This window comes from Apaloderma vittatum, unplaced genomic scaffold (assembly GCF_000703405.1).
Source record: "Apaloderma vittatum isolate BGI_N311 unplaced genomic scaffold, ASM70340v1 scaffold451, whole genome shotgun sequence".
Lineage (NCBI taxonomy): Eukaryota > Metazoa > Chordata > Aves > Trogoniformes > Trogonidae > Apaloderma > Apaloderma vittatum.
In genome coordinates, this window is record NW_009699350.1 from 1 (window position 1) to 19,058 (window position 19,058).

The 19,058-nt window shown below is 43.1% G+C and overlaps 1 protein-coding gene across 1 annotated transcript in view; it reads right to left on the minus strand.

Annotated features, from left to right (window-relative positions):
- Positions 1-736: 736 nt before the first annotated feature.
- Positions 737-19,058, minus strand: part of VPS8 (vacuolar protein sorting 8 homolog (S. cerevisiae)) — a gene marked incomplete at both ends in the record, with an annotated part of 57,918 nt that continues 39,596 nt past the window's right edge. The window contains 11 exons of the mRNA XM_009878307.1: positions 737-840; positions 1,610-1,652; positions 5,076-5,165; positions 5,842-5,983; positions 10,373-10,419; positions 10,873-10,962; positions 13,683-13,781; positions 14,534-14,618; positions 15,970-16,052; positions 16,495-16,551; positions 17,732-17,851. Of these exons, the coding sequence (XP_009876609.1) occupies positions 737-840; positions 1,610-1,652; positions 5,076-5,165; positions 5,842-5,983; positions 10,373-10,419; positions 10,873-10,962; positions 13,683-13,781; positions 14,534-14,618; positions 15,970-16,052; positions 16,495-16,551; positions 17,732-17,851 (960 nt within the window). The remainder of the gene's footprint in view (positions 841-1,609; positions 1,653-5,075; positions 5,166-5,841; positions 5,984-10,372; positions 10,420-10,872; positions 10,963-13,682; positions 13,782-14,533; positions 14,619-15,969; positions 16,053-16,494; positions 16,552-17,731; positions 17,852-19,058) is intronic.

Below are 19,058 nucleotides of genomic sequence, written 5' to 3' on the forward strand. Positions count from 1 at the left end.
ATGTTCTGTGGTACAGAACACAACACCCCCTTGGCTAGCTCAGGTCAGCTGCCCTGGCTGGACTCCCTCCCAGCTTTTTGTGCACCTGGTCACTGGCAGAGCACTGGAAACCAAAAAATCCTTAACCTTAGACAAGCGCTACTTAGCAACAACTAAGCCATCAGCGTGTTATCAACATTATTTTCACGCTAAAGAAAAAGCACAGCACCGTACCAGCTACTGCCCTAGGGGATCCTGCTCTGGCAGGGGGGTGGACTAGATGATCTTTCGAGGTCCCTTCCAACCCCTGACATTCTATGATTCTATACTAGGAAGAAAATTAACTCTATCCCAGCTGAAACCAGGACACGAACATATTCAGAACAGCAATATCCTGCAGTCACAGTGACATCAGCATCAGCTTGGTCCCACCATGATGTTGGCTCAAACTCCACTATGCCTTCCTTAGTGTCTGACTGACATTCAAGCCAAAATTTCCAATGGAGATAAAAATGGAGGAAGGATGTTGTCTCATCTGCTTCTCCACTGCCGATACACACTTTATTTTGTGCTTCACCCTTGCCAGTGAGAATTTCTCTCCTGACCCACTGCAAGAACACAAGTCAGAGGAAAACAACGACTGCTTGAGCCATATCAGCATCAACAGATTGGGAAAGGAAGCAGCACGTGAAGAGGAAGTTTCAGGAGATGCAGAGGCCTTTGCTGATTTTAGCCATGCTTTTTTTTACTACCTTACCTCTCGCTGTTGCTGGTCTAAATTGTGTGAATTTCTCTGACAAAGGGCAATTGTTTTCATTAAGGTATCTTCAATGTTTTCTAGCAAGAGGAGTTCAGGCGAGCCTAAGTTTTTTTGGGAAAAAAACAAATTGTAATTATAAACACTATTAGAGATGTTAATTCCCAATGATTCTGCAAAAGTAAATCGAGCTGCTCATCTAAAGTCTGTTCACTACAGTGAGCAACTAAATTATAAAGACAGGTCCTGATTTTTGGCACTTTTCCTGAATAGTATAATAAATTTGGCATATAAACCATTTCATGTAATTGAATAAGGAAGATCTTAGCAGTGGTTTAGGATACAATTAAGTAACAAATATGGGCACTGCATTTAATTAGATACTCACGAGTCTTTGGGCTAGTGAATAGGGCACCTGTGCATATACTCATTTTCTGTAGGCAGAACATTCTTACTTCTCTGAGAAGTTTGCTTCAAAAAAAAAGCTACTTCCAGATGTCTCTCGTCATCATTCATATATAATGCCTACTAATGCTCAGTAATGAGTTCAAATGGATTCCAACGTTGGAAATGTGTCTGGTAAGCCAGCTAAAAGCACGAATCACAATGAAAAAAGCTAATGGGGCAGCTGATTACACACACATCCACCACAGCTTGTTCTAGATCTCTAGCAAGATCAGGGTAACAGAGGAAGGAAGTATCAGCAGAATAACTACCACAGCCACGTGAATATAAATCTTAACAAAGTCACCACAGTACCCAGAAAACTGAAATAGGATCTTATTATGCCAGGTGTTAGGCATATGCACTTTACACTTTTGGGTTTATCTCTTTTTAATAAAAAATGGAATTGAACTTGATAAAAACTCTTACTTTCATCATCTTGCGTAAGCATCAGCAACTTGCTCTGCAATCGCTGAAACAAAAGAGAGAATTCAGAACAGTACACTTGCAGGATCTTGACAGAAGTGATTTTAAAAGGTATGGTTACAAAGGCCTACCCTCATTTTCTTCCCCAGGATGACTAACATAGCATAAATATCTTTCCAAATATGGAAAGGAAAACAAGAGCTGAAAGATTATTTTTGATTAAGGAAACCAAATTTCAGCATCTATTATATCTACTAGATGTCTGAAGACAGGCCAGAAAAATCTGGATCTGCTGAGTCTGCAGAGAACTCAACATATTCTTATTTGACAGGAGCTAAAAACATACATGGATTCTAGCAGGACACAAATTGGGAAGCAATGACAATATCAAACCTTAACACAGGGCATCATGCTGATGGCATGTCATAAAAACATAGAATTGTGTAGATTGTTAAGACCATGATCTCCAACTGATAACTTGGCACTGCCAGGACCACAAATAAGCCAGGTCCCCAAGCGCTACCGAATGGTGCCCTCCTCTGGTTTACTTCCACAGAAGGCTGATTTTCCTTTTCTACCACCAAGTCTCACTTTTTTCTCAGGCTTCACCAGGACACCCCAAAGTTTTGACTGTCTTTTTCCTTAAAAAGACTTCCAAAGGGCAAATCTTGACCTGTTGAGGAGACTGATTGACAAAGTCCCTTTGGGAGGCCGTCCTGAAGGATAAGGGTGTCCAGGCAGGCTGGCCACACTTCAAGAGGGAAGTCTTAAGGGCAAAGGAGCAGGCTGTCCCCACGTGCTGAAAAACAACTTGGCAAGGACGGAGACTGGCCTGGCTAAACAGGGACCTTTGGCTGGAGCTCAAGAAGAAAAGGACAGTCTATGACCTTTGGAAGAGGGGGCAAGTCTCTCATGAAGACTATAAAGATGTGAAGCTATGCAGGGAGAAGATTAGGAGGGCCAAAGCACAGCTAGAGCTAAACCCAGCTACAGCTGTTAAGAATAATTAAAAAATCATAGAATCATACAATGGCCTAGGCTGGAAGGGACCTGAGAGATCATTTAATCCAGCCACCCTGCCACCAGGGATGCCACCTCTCAACTAGATCAGGCAACACATGGGGACCGAACGGGTGTTTCTATAAATGCATTAACAACAAAAGGAGGATTAGGGAAAATCTCCACTCTTTATTTGATGCAGAGGGAAACAAAGCAACAAAGGATGAGGAAAAGGATGAGGTGCTCGATGCTTACTTTGCCTCAGTCTTTAGCAGTGGAACTACCTGTCCCCTGGACACCCAGCCTCATGAGCCACGAAATAGGGAGGGGAAGCAGAATGAGATCATCGCAATTAAAAAGGAAGTGGTCAGTGACCTGCTACGCTATTTAGATGCACAGAAGTCTATGGGGCCAGAGGAGTTACACCTAAGGGTACTGAAAGAGTTGGCAGATGTGCTCACCAAGCCACTTTCCATTATTTACTTGAAGTCCTGGCTAACTGGGGAGGGCCCAATGGACTGGAGGGTAGCAAATGTAACATCCATCTACAAGGAAGGCAGAAAAGAGGATCCAGGAAACTACAGACCTGTCAGTCTGACCACATTACCGGTGAAGGTCATGGAGCAGATCATCTTGAGTGCCATGACACACCATACAGAGGACAACCAGGGGATCAGGCCCAGTCAGCATGGGTCTATGAAAGGCAAGTCCTGCCTGACGAACCTGATCTCCTACGGCATGATGACCCGACTGTTGGATGAGGGAAAGGCTGTGGCTATTGTCTACCTAGACTTTTGAAAAGTCTTTGACACTGTTCCCCACAGAATTCTCATGGAAAAACTGGCTGCCCATGGCTTGGATGAGCACACCATGTGCTGAATAGAGCACTGGCTGAATGGACGGGCCCAAAGAGTGGTGATCAATGAAGTTAAATCCAGCTGGTGGTCGGTCACAAGTGGTGTTCCTCAGGGCTCAGTGTTGGGACCATTTCTGTTTAACATCCTTATTGATGATCTGGATAAGGCACAGAGTGCACCACCAGTAAGGTCACGGGCAACACCAAGTTGGGTGGGAGTGCTGATCTGCACGAGGGTAGGGAGGCCCTACAGAGAGACTTGGATAGATTGGATCAATGGGCCAAGGTTAACGGTGTGAGCTTCAACAAGGCCAAGGGCCAGGTCCTGCGCGTGGGCCCCAACAATGCCATGCAACGCCACAGGCTTGGGGAAGCGTGGTTGGAAAGCTGTCTGGCAAAAAGGGACCGGGGGGTCCTAACTGACAGGCAGCTGAACATGAGCCAGCAGTGTGCCCAGGTGGCCAAGAAGGGCAACGGCATCCTGGCTTGTATTAGAAATAGTGTGGCCACGCCCTCTGCACTTCGCACTGGTGAGGCCACACCCTGAGTGTTGTGTCCAGTTTGGGGCACCTCAGTACAAGAGAGATACCAAGGTGCTGGAGCAAGTGCAGAGGAGGACAATGAAGCTGGTGAAGGGCCTGGAGAATGTCTTATGAAGAACGATTGAAGGAGCTGGGGCTGTTTAGTTTGAAGAGGAGGCCGAGGGGAGACCTCATCACTCTCCACAACAACGTTAAAGGACACTGTAGAGAGGGTGATGCTGGTCTCTTCTCACAGGTAATTAGGGACAGAACAAGAGGGAATGGCTTCAAACTGCAACAGGCTAGGTTTAGACTGAATATTAGGAAAAAAAATTTCACAGAAAGAGTAGTCAGACATTGGAATAGGCTGCGTAAGGAGGTGCTGGAGTCACCATCCCTCAATGTCTTTAAAGGTCATTTAGATGTGATATTCGGCAATATGGTTTAGGGGTGAGCTTTGTAGAGTAGGGTTTGTAGTTGGACTCACTGATCCAAGGGTATTTTCCAATCTGAATGATTCCATGAAAAAGACCAGATAGCTCAGTCAGTTAGAGTATGGTGCTGATAACACCAAGGTTGCGGGTTCGATGCCCGTTCAGTCCCCGTGTGTTGCCTGATCTAGCTGAGAGGCGTCCCTGCCCACGACAGGGAGGTTGGATTAAATGATCTCTAAGGTCCCTTCCAGCCTCGGCCATTCTATGATTCCATGATCATTAACACAACTCAGATGTAACGTAGCCTAGAGGCCACCTGATGATCCTACCCAGCTGGGATGCTGGGCAGGACAAGCACAAACTCAAATTTCCTTTCTGGCCTCCAGGAGACCTGAGGAGAAGGGAGGAGTCCCTGAGATTTTGTGATGTCTACTTGTCTTAGCTATGACTTTCTAGGGGTGAGGGCTGGCATCAGGCTGCTGACTTTTGGGAACCATGGGCTGTTACAGCAATTCTCATTATTAAGTATGGCACCTGAGTATGGCACCAGGAAAAACTGGTGCTGGATAAAAGTCAGGTTATGGAATTGCTTCCTGCATTTGTTGTGTCTCCATTTAGAATGACTAAAATGCCACATTCAGGATTTCAGTGTACTGTACCTCAAGCATAACCAAAAAGGCGCCATGGATATCTCCCTTCTTCTCCAGTAAATATGAAGAAGCTTCATGGAGCTGATATTTCTGGGTTATCTGAGTTTAAAAAAAAATTTAAAAATTAAAAGTCCACCTTAAGAAACCTGCAAGTGTTTGTTTACTTCATGAAACAATGACAACCAGATGGTCAGAAAGGATTGTCTCCATGTGTTCACAGGCACATTACTCAGTCTGAGCAGCAATTCTACTTCCCCTCACTAACAGCTACGCTGCATTTATTTCTCAACTTGCCCTACTGCCACCACCAGCAAAAAACCCCATAAAAATAAATCTGTAAATTGAGATCAAGGACAGATTATTATTAAAATTTTCATAAAGGGAAGAAATACTTGCTCCCCCAGTGCTAGTCAAACTTTGGCAGCGCTGCTTTCCAAAAACCCCAGGTCCATGATTTCATATACATACTTTCAACACATTAATCAACACTAACACAGACAGTTTGTGTTCTGCTGTTACTCAGCAGCTTCAGAGCACTAATGGCCTTTTCCTTATTAGCTCCGAGACTAAGTTCAGGGTCACTATATTAAATATAGCTAACCATGCTGCAGGAGAGCAGTTGAGCAGCTCAAGGGGATAAACTGTTAGAAATTACTTGAAAGAGTATCCAGGAACTAATCCACAACCTAGGCTAAAGTACTTACAGTACTTAAAAGCGGTAGGAGCTGATCCGAATGCTTCCCCTAGCCCCTGTCCTTATACATGTCTTTCCTACCTGGATGGTTTCTTCCAATCTGCAGTATTCCAGAACTTTAAGCGTCTCCAAAACCTGGTCCGGGCTGTACTGACACAGCAGCTCAACGAACTGCTCAGTGATGCAGGGTGGTAAGTGTATCAGGTCTTGGTTAATGCCTTCTCTGGAATAAAAAAGGCACAGGAGACTCGAGTCAAATTCTAGCTCAGAAGTTTGGTAGGAAACAACAGTTTCTTACTCGACTCCATATTGTCTTCTTAATACAGAAGTAAAAAAATCTGTTTTTAATGAGAGAAACTATGCTTTTTCTGCTATATCCCTGTAAAGAAAGATACCAGCACAGACACATCTTTTCGATTCTGTGTTAGAGATGCAAAGAACTTCTTCAGTGAAAAACTATGGTCTGAGAGGTTATTTTTAGATGCTGATTGTCTGTTCGTCCTATGGACCTTCTCCACATGTCTTTGAAGAAATATTCAGTTGATTTTTGCTTATTATTCCTGGAATTCTTCTTTGGCTTCCTTTATCACATTTTAACGTTTCATTTGCTAGAATGTAAACCCTTTAATCTACCTCACTGAGGTATGAACTCCTGCTTCTTTAAGAGAAACATCCCCATTCTTACTTAGTTCCTCTTCTTAGCCAGAGCAGAACTGGCGAATTAGATTTTGCTCTTGCAGAGGCAATAACTCTGTGCACCTTATGGACACTGGTAGAGCAGATCGCCAGCTCTAAGTTTTTGAACCAGACCCTTTGCATTGTTCAGCCAAAAGCTGCTGCATCCTCTCTCATGGGTTTTGCATCCAGCTGCACTACAGAGGCACAGTCAGCTGGAACTACAGACAATTGTCTCATCTCCCAGCACAGGATCTGCTCTGTCAACACAGGGAGATGAAGTCTCCAACCTCTTTGTGCTTCCTGCTGCCTTCTTTTCTCCCTGACCTGTCACAAGCGACACTGCCACGATGGTCTGGCACTGCTCTGGGTAGGGCTGTGGATAACACTGCCCGGCCTGAGCTGTTGAGGAGGCCAGACGAGGGCTCCCCTTCTGATTCCAGCCGCGGGAATTCCTGCAGGTGAAGCTCCGAGTACAGTTAAACTCATTTAATAGAGATGTCCCTGTAAAAACAATTTCTCCAATTCCTCTCCAGGAGCAGCTGCTGGCACTGCAGTGGTTCGTGCAGGGGCCATTTTTAATCCCTTGGCTTACTATTAAACCCCTAATGCGGAGGAAGTAAAACAAAGAACAGAATTGTATGCAGTGCCTGTAACTGTCCCTGTGGCCTCACTGTTTTCTACTCATCTTGGTTGTAAAAAAGGCAACATAAGAGGCAAGAAATTTCAGAGTTAGGAAGGAAAGGATGATACTTTCCTAGAGACAGATACAGCACCCGCAAGCCTTCAAAACGAACAGCAGTTCACCTCCAACGCCTGTAAGGGAGTGAGTGTTCTACTCTTTTTGTGTCTAGACTGAAATAAAGGAGCACTTTTTATCTAAAATGATCTCTATCTACCAAAATGGAAAAAATGGCAAGTCATACATTTTTAGTATGAGAACAAACTTCTAGTCTGGAAATAGCTCGGGCACCTAATACCCACGATTTCATGAGCAAGCTACCTTTGCCCTAGCCATTTCGCTCAAGAAATGCAAGGAAGAGAGAATGGAAAGAAAGCTGGATTTTGATAATGTTAAAAGACAAGCAACAGTCCTGGGATTTGCAGGTCCTGCTCAGCTCGATGTGATTACACTCATCTTCAAAATAACCATGACAAACACCTCCCCTGCCATGCTCTGCATGCTGTTTCCTAAAAGAAAGAGAAAGCCACTGGTTTCTCACAAATCCTGGCACAAGTGAGCCTTGCAAGTGTCATGGATTGCTGGTCTGTGAGAAGAGCCAAAAAGGTTACCTTTCACCTAAACACTTAGGTACCCATTAATATATGTACAGACCTGGAACACTGTGTTGCTATGTTAATACTGTTGGTACAACACACACACACTGCAAACAGACATGCTTCACTGTGTTGTTTGTTTCGGAGGGATAAAAACGTTACGAGTTTAAAATGGAAATGTGGCAAAGGCTGTGATTAATGAGCTGAGCAATACACACTACATTCTCCATTTTCTGGGGCTGCTTATAAGATACAAACATACGGACATTTGGTTTTAATTTCCCCAGGCAGCTTCTGTTAACCACGTTTCCTCCCTTCCCCCTTCCACTTCCTTTAAAATAAATCTCTAGCTAAATTAAATGGGCCAAATTAATCCCTAATGCAATTCCACCAACTAGGATAGTTATACTAGCATGATGAGTCCTGTCCCATATGATCAAGTAATCATTCGTATTTGAGACATTAAAAGCTCATTTACTGCACTAAGAGTCTTTATTTTAACAAGAATTTTGATCAAAAAAGCATATAAAAATTTAGATTAACTGAAAAAGAGATGGATGTTTTCAGAAGAGCCTAATCACTATTTTCCATACAGATATAATACGAAACATAGGTATATCTGCAGATTAGGTCTTTAACAGCAAGATTTCTCCCTCCTTCCCTACCACTCCCAGGATACAGTGCAGCTCCTTCCAACAGGACTTGGAAGCACACAGGCCCCCAGCACCAAAACCAGACCACAGGACCCCAAGTGTTATTTACAAAAAAGCAGCCCCTCTAGGATCTCTGCGGAACACTTCTTACTGACAGCGTACTTTAATATCGAGAGGTTAAACTTCAGGCTTCCAGACCTTCTGCTTTACAGTCAGTCACTGCCTCATAGGAATCCAAAGGATTTAGCAGGTTGTGGGTTCGATCCCTGTTCGCTCCCCATGTGTTGCCCGATCTAGCTGAGAGGCGTCCCTGCTCATGACAGGGAGGTTGGATTAAATGATCTCTAAGGCCCCTTCCAGCCTAGGTCATTCTACGATTTTGCTCATTTTCCTGTATAACTGCCCCACTTGTCTTTTGCTTTATTGAGTATTCTGGCAACTACAATCTGGTCAGCATGTGGTGCATCTCCATCACTTGGGGTGCTGAACATCTTCCTGCAGTGAGAGAGTCAGTGAGTTTTGGAACACAAGAGGGAAAAGGAACCATTCACAAACTTTCCCAAGACACCCACAGCACAACGAGACGAGACCAGCCGCATGGCCTAACGCACCTCACTGAACATCAGCCCTGGAGGGAAAAACAGAGATCTTTCGAAAGATCAGATACAGAAAGCTGCTTCCCACTGCTGATCTGAACACATCCTGTGTTGCTTTTGATTAGAAGATAACTACAGGAGAAATGGTTCTATTCAGCTCTAATTATGGTAGAGTTAAATTAGATACATTTATTACCCAGAGATTATGGAAGCCACTTGGTGCATAAGATTAAAATCCAGGTTAATTACTACCTTCACTGGGTCTCACTTGCGGCAAGTAATACCACAGCATAAACAAAGTCCTACTTAACATTCAGCTGGGTATCATTTCTGCTTCGTTACTCAGTTTGGGGGGTTTTTAAATTATTCATTTATTAACTAAATAATCTAACTTCTCTTCTATAAAACTCAATCAAGATATGTTCTTGACAAAATTGTGATTTTATTTTAACTTTTAAGAAGACAACCGGTATAGAAGTTAACACCTTTCATACCAATATGGGTGGTAAAACTCAGGAAATATCAAAATGTGTCTTTTCTTTATATACTAACAAAATCCAAGAAGTGATGAATTCCTGGTTCTAGCTTCCAAAGCATGCTTTTTGTTCCACTTCAACAAAAGTTGAAACACTGACAAATGAATTTAGATAATATTACCTTTTCCCTCCACTCCTCCTCCTCCTCATAAAGCACAATTAATTTGTGGCTAATAGACAAAACGAGCTCCTTCAACTGCATCAACAATTGCTTGAAGGCAATTGGAGCTGTGCATATATAAATGTCTTCCAAAACGAATACATACAATCAAAGTCCTGTAGAATTTGAAACTGATTCAACAGAAAGAGAGCATTCAGTGATGAAATACTGAAAGAACAGAAGCAGATGGAGCAAGCAAGTAGTTAAAGAGAAGTTTGCAGGAAAATATGGCACCAGTTCTGAAATAAGACAGAAATGAGAAATGCCAATAGACCAAAATGCTCTTCTGTTTACGTTAAACTTGGGCACCTTGGTCAAGTAATCAAATCAGTGGGATGAGAACAGAAACTGCCATTTCTGAGGAGAGAAACGGCAGTTTCAGTCACAGGGTAACCACTTCACAGCCTTCTCGAAGCTGTTACAGCAATGCCCAAACTCCCACCAGCGTGGAGGAGGCATCACACTGCACGTACTGGAACCCACACCACTTCCCAGTTAGGAAGCCGGCAAGGGCTCTGCTAAAGGATACTCCCCTCAGAACGCTGTTATTTCTGGGCCAGCCTTCTCAACTCTGGGCAGTTTGAAGAGCAGGTAACCTTTTCTAAGCCCTAAATCTCAGTTGTAGGCTGTCTATTGATACACTGTTTCCAATGAATTTATTTTAACCCATGTTTTCAAGTTGTAGTTCATAAACGGCCCAATTTTCTTACGTACCTTGGATCAAGGAGGCTCCTCAGAAACTGGAAGAGTAAGAACTGGTCCTGTACAACAGGAGGAGATAGAGTATTACTGTTTTAAATGATGTGCTATAAATCAGCAATTCCTGAACTATATCTACTGAAGAAAATACTGTTCACAGGTTGTGCCTGCTGAAGAAGCTGGTTTAGGCATTTGTCGTGTGTAAATACTCAGAGGATGTGTTTGCTTACAAAAGCTCTGTCTGATCTGTGAGCACAAGCTCTGCTGAACTCCAGACTAAAGTCTGTATTATCGAGTGATGCAATCAGCAACTCAGCACGTTTTTATGGCCAGAACTCTACAAACAGGCCAAATAATTTAAATACAGCAATTCCTGCAGCTGAGTAGCTATCAAATTATTTTCCTTCTGTTTATGACACAGTGACAACTTAGCATTAGTCTCAGCATTCATTTCTTACAGGAACGGCAACCCCACTGTAAAGAAGCACCAACGTCAATGAAGTCTGACGCCTTACCTGAAGGTTTGTAATGATGCTCTCAATCTGCTCACTGAAGTGAATGGCCACCAAGTCGGCTGCTTTACACGGACTCAGCAACAACAACTCCTTTGGAGAGGGAAACACAACACAACTATTTTTAATTTCAGAGGCAATATAATTATGCAGTATCACCAAGTCCATTCATATTGCAACTGCATTTTTGACTAGATGAAAGCTGTAAAATAATGAATGCCATCACATATAAAGTGATTTTGAAAAAAAAATGGAAGGAAGGGTAGTTTGTAAAAAGACATTTTTAAAATTGATGATTTTGCTACACAGTAGGCCTCTAAGAATGCAAAATTCTGCGCAGCAATGAGACCACATCTCAGTCCTGAGGCAAAGAAACTATTCATCAGGTTTTCTGACAACTGCCTTTTACCCCCTGCCAGCAAGACATTCCTACACCAACCAGGAGCCGGCAGTAAAGAGGAAGCAAAAACCTCAGCTGACCCTAGAGAATTTCTCAGTCAAATGGAAACAGCGTTTAACTGGCTTGAACTGAACCACACCAGAGCTTTAAAAGCAGGTTTCCTGTAACTGTTAACTGTAACCGATACCCATTCAGATGTGAAAAAACCCTGACCAACTTCTTTATTGTAATAAAAGGGGGGGAAAACCCCAACTTTTAGATGCCTGTACATTTGCCTCTTGTCAAGCTTGATCAAACAGGCTTCACATCATACAAATATACACAACCGAGAACATGAGTTTTTGCTCCAGATGCTTCCAAATGCATTCATGTTTCTAAATAAATGAGAAGCAACTCCTTAAAACCAATACTGGGTACCTGGTAACATTTCCCTAAAGCCCCTGCTAAGCTTACAAAGGAGAATTCAATTGCTTTACAAAACAAAACCAACCGTTATAGTGGTAAGGAAAGAAAAAAAAATCATAAACATACATCTGGAAGGGGAAAAAAAAGAAATTAAAAATGTTATTTAGCACTAGCTTGGTTTTCAGACAGATGTAGCAGCCACCAGCTTCAGCCTTGACTGGAAGGGGATGGTCCAGCCTCCCTGTAACTGACTGCAGCTCCTGAATCAGTGTGACCTGCACAGCCTAGCCCCAAGAAAAAGATTTTGGGGTTGGGTTTTCAATGCTCTCTCAGGTTTGAACAATTTGCAAACATGGTATTTCTTAGGCAGACAGCCCTTGAGGAGACTGTAATGACACAAGGAGACTGCACTGACACAATATGGGTCTCAGAGCAGAAAGAGATCCCCACAAAAAACACAAGAAGCCCTGGGTTCTACTTTCAAGATAAACATGAAGGAACAAGAGCTATGTAGGATGATGGAGAAAATAAGATTTGATCACAAAATCCACTTTCTGTCATACCATCACCAGGAAAGCCTCTCTGGATACTGGTAGTTTCAGCTGAAGATCCTGCTTTGCTACTTTCATACTTTAGCAGCTGAAAGGACAGTTATTCAAAAAACCAACTCAATATGAAAAGCTGTCAGTCTCAGCCTACAAGCTTATCAAAACTAGTACAACACAAACATTAGGAAGGGCAACCCAGGACATTTTTTATTAGTCTTGAGACACTCAAGCATGGAACAGCAATTGTAAACACCTCAGGCTGAAGAGAACGAGCAAGGAGACCTACCTGTGATTTGGTAGAGACACCAAAAAAGAGGCTTACAGAGGCAGGTTGGCTTGCTTAAAACTGCAGACAGTTTGAGCTGTATATACCCATAGAAGCAGACAGAATGGGCGCAGTAAGACAAAAACAAAGCAGACACAAGGAAGCAGTGCATCAGACAGCCGTTTGCTCAACTTGGAAAGGCCAGTGTGGAACCACGGCTGCCCTGATAAAGTGGCAAAGAGCCAGCCACAGCACAGCCACCATCAATTCCCACAGGCTCCGAAAGTGCATCTAGAAAGCAGGAGTGAGCTCAGCAAGCTGCATATCATACAGCTGGATTCACAGAATTTCTTTGTTTATTGTCTTTTGATTCATTTTCCCTCTTGGTCTATTTTCTCATTAGTCACGTGCTACTTGCAGACGCTGGTAGGGACTAGAAGGACTGTGTGATAAACATACCTAATGCTTTTTTGTCCACTTCACAGGACACATACTTCTGTGGCCATTTTCTGCTGAACAGTCCGGGCAAGTGCACAACTCCTTGTTTCGCAGACAGAGCTATTTTCCTGACTTATCTCCAGATCACCCTGGAGGGGACTGACAACACCTTATCGGAACTAGAGATATTATGGCTTCCTCATGTCTACTGACTGGACAATTATTTCAGACATATCTCCATCCCCTGAAGCAAAGATAGATTGAAGAGATGGGAAAAATTATTAGCTAGAGAAGTCTAACAACAGTCTGTGTCTTACAGCAGAAGTCATGACCCAATCTTCCCACAGATGTGCCAGCGGGCCAGTGCTGAATGCCATTACCATTGTCAGATGAGGAATTTGATACCACAGACTGCAAGGGCAGTGATGTCAAGGTCCTGACCTCGCTCAGGAGATGGAAGATTTGCTAAAGAGATCCCGTCCCTGCTACACAGCCCTCACCAGCCCTCATCCCCTGATAGGGTCACGTTATCCAAAGAGCAATACTTGAAACCAGGAAACCAAGGAAGGCAGCCTGAATCGAAGAGATGCATTTATACAAATGTATGAGACTACTAAGCCTTAAACCTTTAAAAATTTCAAGCTTTCTAAACAGCTGTGATTTGGTGTTGCGACACTTCTGCTTATAGAATAGCACCAGGCAGATCCAATAGGAATTCACGGTAGCTGAGGTACTGTGGGTTTAGGATACACTCTACCTCTATATGTTCCAAAGCTTTCTGCCACACCGACTGCTTTTCTTCAGCGCTGTAGCCAGGCATGGACAGGATGTTGTGAATATAGTTGAAAACTTCTTCCTGCAAGGCATAAAACCACAAATAGTATATAGTATGTTCTTCAGCGTCACTAACAGCGTTAGATTTTAGTAAGGGACAGCATTTCAAACAGTTTTAGGATGACCTCAGGGCTAGCATTCTCTTAGCAAGTCAGGACAAGTTATCTGCAGGTGAGATTAAGTGTACCTAAACAGCTGCTGAAGAACTGCCAGGAAAAAACAGCCAAGAGGAACAGAATTGATGCTGAACATGTTAAGCGCTGAGGTCAAAGAAAATTGTTCTTCCGCTATTAGAAATGCCCCTCTCTTGCTCACATGGAAAAAGGACATCACTCTAGCTAGGAGCACCGGCAGAGAAAAGAGCACTCTTGCAGAGGGTAGGTCAGTTTTCCCAGCATATTCCCAATCCCTCTCTGACATTAGCCTCTCCTCCAGGTTCTCCTGCACTCTCCTCAGCTCAGATGCTCTCCTGGTACCATATTTTTGACCACCTCACTATCACAGCCTATCCCTCTTGACTCCTACACCTAAACAACTTCCAGCACAGTGGTTTCATAAAGAGCTAGTGAGATCACATTTGCCAGACTACTCCAACACACACACGAACACAAAGCCTTGACTATAACTAAGAAAACTCAACTGTAAAGGAAGACACTTCTTAAGATAGAGAAGCAGGCCAGAAGAGGAGGGCTGTTGTGCCCAGTCACACTCTGGCCAGCAGGACAGGCTGCACTGCTATGAAGAAGGAAGGCCAGAAGCACCAGATTTACTCACCTTTCTCACTGGGTCACGCAGGTAACAGCCAATTATTTTGTCATAGCGAAGCTCTCGTTCATACATGAACTCACAAATCTGATAGCTAAAATGAAAAAGACACTCAGCAGTCAGCAGAACGAGAGGTAGGCAGCTCAGATCCAGCCCAGTTTGGCAGCACTTAAAAGAATATACTGCATGTTTTACAAAAAGTATTTGGAAATATCTTGTTACTAAGGTTTTTAGCAGCAGGCTAGGTGGCTCCAGTTCATGTGTGCCACTTGGTATCAGCCACAGTACAGTGAGCCCATCAACCTCCCTCTTTTGAGAAAGTTATCATACAGAACTGAGAAAGTCAGAGTGACTAAGGTGAGAGGCAAAGGACAAGGACAAAAATCCTTAAAGAAATTCACAGGTTCTGCTGTTGATAAGATCATCTTCCTTACTTCCATAACACACTCAGCTCTAAGCTAGGCCAATTCACAATACTAATTTAAAGAAATACACTGAACATGACCCCACAGTGCTATGACACAGCTTCTTAACTTCTAATTTTAATAAACATCTTAAATATTTTGAAACTTTAGATAAAAACACATGCAACTGAGGCAAAGCAAATGAAGACTGGTAACTAACATGACACTATAGGTCTTTGAGCTCTGATGGAAGTGGCTGAGCACTCTCAGCAACCAAACTCTCTGAAGCAAGGAGAAAAAAAAATGCGTTTCTTGAGTGTTAAAAATTTGGTTGAGTAGCTCGTTCTAGGACACACAGGAAAACAGGCATGGCACACCCCACCACTGCACTTCTATCCCCTTGGTTCTTTATAGTATGGTGAATCAATTCACAGAACATTCAAATTCAAGACTTGGATGAAGATGTCCTCCCTGGCTGACTCTGTTCAGGCATGACAGGCTCTTTCTGGCAGCGTAAAGCATCTAAAGGAGATGGTGGAATTTTTAGCCTTTCCAGACACCATGTTTGTCTCTCCTACTCAATTCTAAAATGAGTACCATGGGGGTGGCTCCAGACACCTTCGTGCTTTTAAATCCACCTGTGGGTCTCACCCCAACAAGTCACCTCCATCTGTCAGTGGTAGAGCATTCAAATATACAACTATACCTTCGAACAAAGCCTGTGCTCAAGGATAGGAAGTGCCAAAACTTATCAAGCCCCACAGGGTTTCATGCTGAAGGGTTTCCACAGCTCTACTCCTTCTTTTAACAATGCTTTCTGTAAAAACACCCAGTAGAGATAAAACAGAAAGATTGGGACTAAATATGAACATATTAAATGAAGCATATGTGAATGCATAAGGAAAATAATCCCAAACACAGCTGCGAAGTAGGAAAAAGAAATGTGGAGTAAAAAAGCTTTGGAGGAGATTTAAAGGCAGTATCTAAATATCATAAACAAGATTGAAAGCCAGTATTTATACATCATACGCAGCAACTTACAATTCAGCTTTCTCTGCCATTTGGATAAGACGGCTTTCTTCAAACTGTACGATCCCTCCTGCCTGGAGCAATTCTAAAAGGACCTGCAGATATTGAAGACCAGTTATTTATACTGCAGTAGCAGCTGGACAGCTGGTACCATTAGAAGTACGCTGCTCCTGCTCCACTAAGCTTTGTATTAACACAGGGCTTATTTTAGAGGTTGGGGTTTTTGTTGTTTGGGTTTTTATTTATGTATTTGATTGTACATTAACTCTGAAGGTCATGTGCTTATCCAGGACTTCTCCTGCCCGTGCTCTTACTGCTGTCAAACCTCTCCTGCAGGCAACGCTGCGATAAGATCCTCCTTTTACTCTTGCTGTGTCCACCACTGCCCAACTCTTTCATGCTGGCCACCATTCCTATGCCAGGTGCCTGCTTTGGTGTATGACCTTCAGCCAACAGCCATTCCCAACGAGTCTGAACTCTGCTCTACGCTCTGCTCACACTTGGTGCTTAAAGAAATGTTCCCTTGAAAGCCATTACCTGTTGTCTCTCCGAATGGCGGGAGTCATCATCTGGACTGCACAGAAATTCAAGGACCTGTGCAAGAGTGCAGAAGTTAGCACAGGTTAGGGCTACTTAACACAGCTGTTAGCATGACCCTAACAAGCAGATTGTAAGCACCAATAATGGCCACAGCAAATCAGAACACAACGGTGCAATCCAAACATACCATTTATCTGTGAGGTACTCTCTACTTGGTCCTGTAACTAAGGACACCTAAGAACACCAGCATAGCCAAGACTTGCTGCAAGACTTCAGGGAGGCAAACTCATGATTCTGCACCAGGATCGAGAACTAAACTTTGGGGAACCCAGGGAATATAGAAGAACTCGGGGGACCCCATGGCCATGCGCTGGCCCACACACCAAACAGCTGGAACCACCACACTGACTCTCTCAACTTCTCTTCTGGGCTGTGCCACACCCCCCCAAAAGAGGGAATCATGTAATCAATAAATTTTAACATATCTGTAATTAAAGTGTTTAATCTATATCCATTTAGCTCCCACATAGTTCTTTGGTCTTAAATTATGACAGATATTTCCTAACTAATTTTTTATTAGAGTTCATATATCCATATTACCATCAAAGCACAACTGCTGTAGCCATTGAAGCCTCCTCCTCAGTCCCAGGAATTTCTGGGAATTAAGCTGGGATCTAAACTTAACTTGTGCAAGCTTCAGGCACACATTGGTGCGTTACCAGCCCATCTCTAACAGCAGAGAAGGATAGAAGTCATGTGAACTAGAAATTACCAGCTACATATACGTCCTCTATAAGCTCATTAAGGTCATCTTAGTTGGTGTCCCTTGTTTTCTTACCTTGACATCTTCATAGGTATAACAAGTGACAAAAGAGTCGCCAAAATGCACGCTGGGGCTTAAGATAAACAGTTTGGTTCCAGCCCTTACGGGCCTGACACGTTAGCGGCCGCAGGAATCTGCCATTCCATGGAGAAGAGCAGAGGCTGTTCCACCTCCTAGGACCTGACCCTATTTCTCACACAATTCCAGCTGGCGAGCTGAAACGTGGAGCTTATCGTGCTCCTGGGGTCTCTCTCACTTCTGTGAAACCTCAGCAAAGTCCCTCAGCAAGATACTACAGGTTTTACAATGAACCAGTACTTCCAGAATTGCTTCAGCCTACAGCACTAGCCATGCTTTCCGCAGTGCTGCATTGTTTGGAATTTTTCCCACCCCTCACAAACAAATACTTGCCTGGTCAAAAAGTGTCCTGTTCACAAATAACGTGTTGTTGGGCTTGGCAAGCTGACGGGCAAGGAAGGTAAAGAGACAGCCAACTTGCGACGGGGTGAAGTCCGAATTCTCTACCATGACCTGAGAAGCATTAGAGAGAAAAGGGAGAAATAAAAACACAAGGGAGTGATTCTGCAGGTGCCTTCTTTGTGAGAAGAAATTCCTGTACAACCACCATGTATCCTCCTACCCTAGACACCTCCACAATCTCCTGGTGTTATTTCATCCTGAAGGTCAAAACATAAGCCACCTTCCATGGCACTTAACTGTGTCACCTGAAGACACAGAGAGCAGATGTGTTCTTGCTAAAACACCTGTGTCCTAAACCTGAAGAGGCTCAACCTCTCTGTCATGTACTCAGGGGAAGTATTCTTGCAAGTCCCTGATTTTGAGGTGTGAAGGGGCTCCAAAGCCTGTTTGTCTACATGCCTGAAGTCTGTGCTGATCACTGGATATGTAACAAAGCTTCTGAGGAGAGAAATGTCACGCAGGAAAAAAAAAAAATACACTTTACTTCTAGTCCTGGGCATTCACCAGTTCAATTGAGGTATGCAGAATAATCGATCAAATGACTAAGAAGTGACTGTAGGTTTGGAGAAAAGTTTCCTTTTTCACATTAAATTAGCTGTTAGTCTATGAATATTTTGAGAAACTTGTGGCTGTGCAGTCATGACTTGAAATTACAGAAAACCAGAATATCCAAGAATCACTACAAAAGGGATTTGAAATCTGAGAAGTGCTTGTCACCTGCCTGGCATATAAAAATGAGCACGATGTGTCCTGACTTGGTGTCTCACGCTCCTAAAAAGTCCTAAACACTAAGAGAAAGTGAAATGCCACCGCTTGGAGAGTCCCCCTTTAAGAATAGTGGGTTTAGCTGGGAGGAAATTCATCACCTGAACACCTCTGTCAGTTAATGTCTAAGAATTACTCCAGCAAAGCCTAGACACAGAGCATCTCAGAGTTTATAACCTCATTCAGTCTAATCTTGGGAGATGTAATTGATTTTTTAAAGTGACCCTGACTTCCAGATCCCCATAAGATGCTAATGGTTATCTTACATAAGCGAGGGTACAGGTAAGACACATTAAGGAATCAAGTAAATAAATATATATTTATATTTATATTTAAAATATCAGCTAATGCTACCATTCTTTTTTTAATCTTCATTTTCTGTTTAAAAAGGCTATTTCATACACGTCTAGCACACACATGCCTAGTCAGAATGGCATAAGCTATAGCATTAAAAGTACAGCTCACTAAAACAACAGGAGTGTTATATTCATTC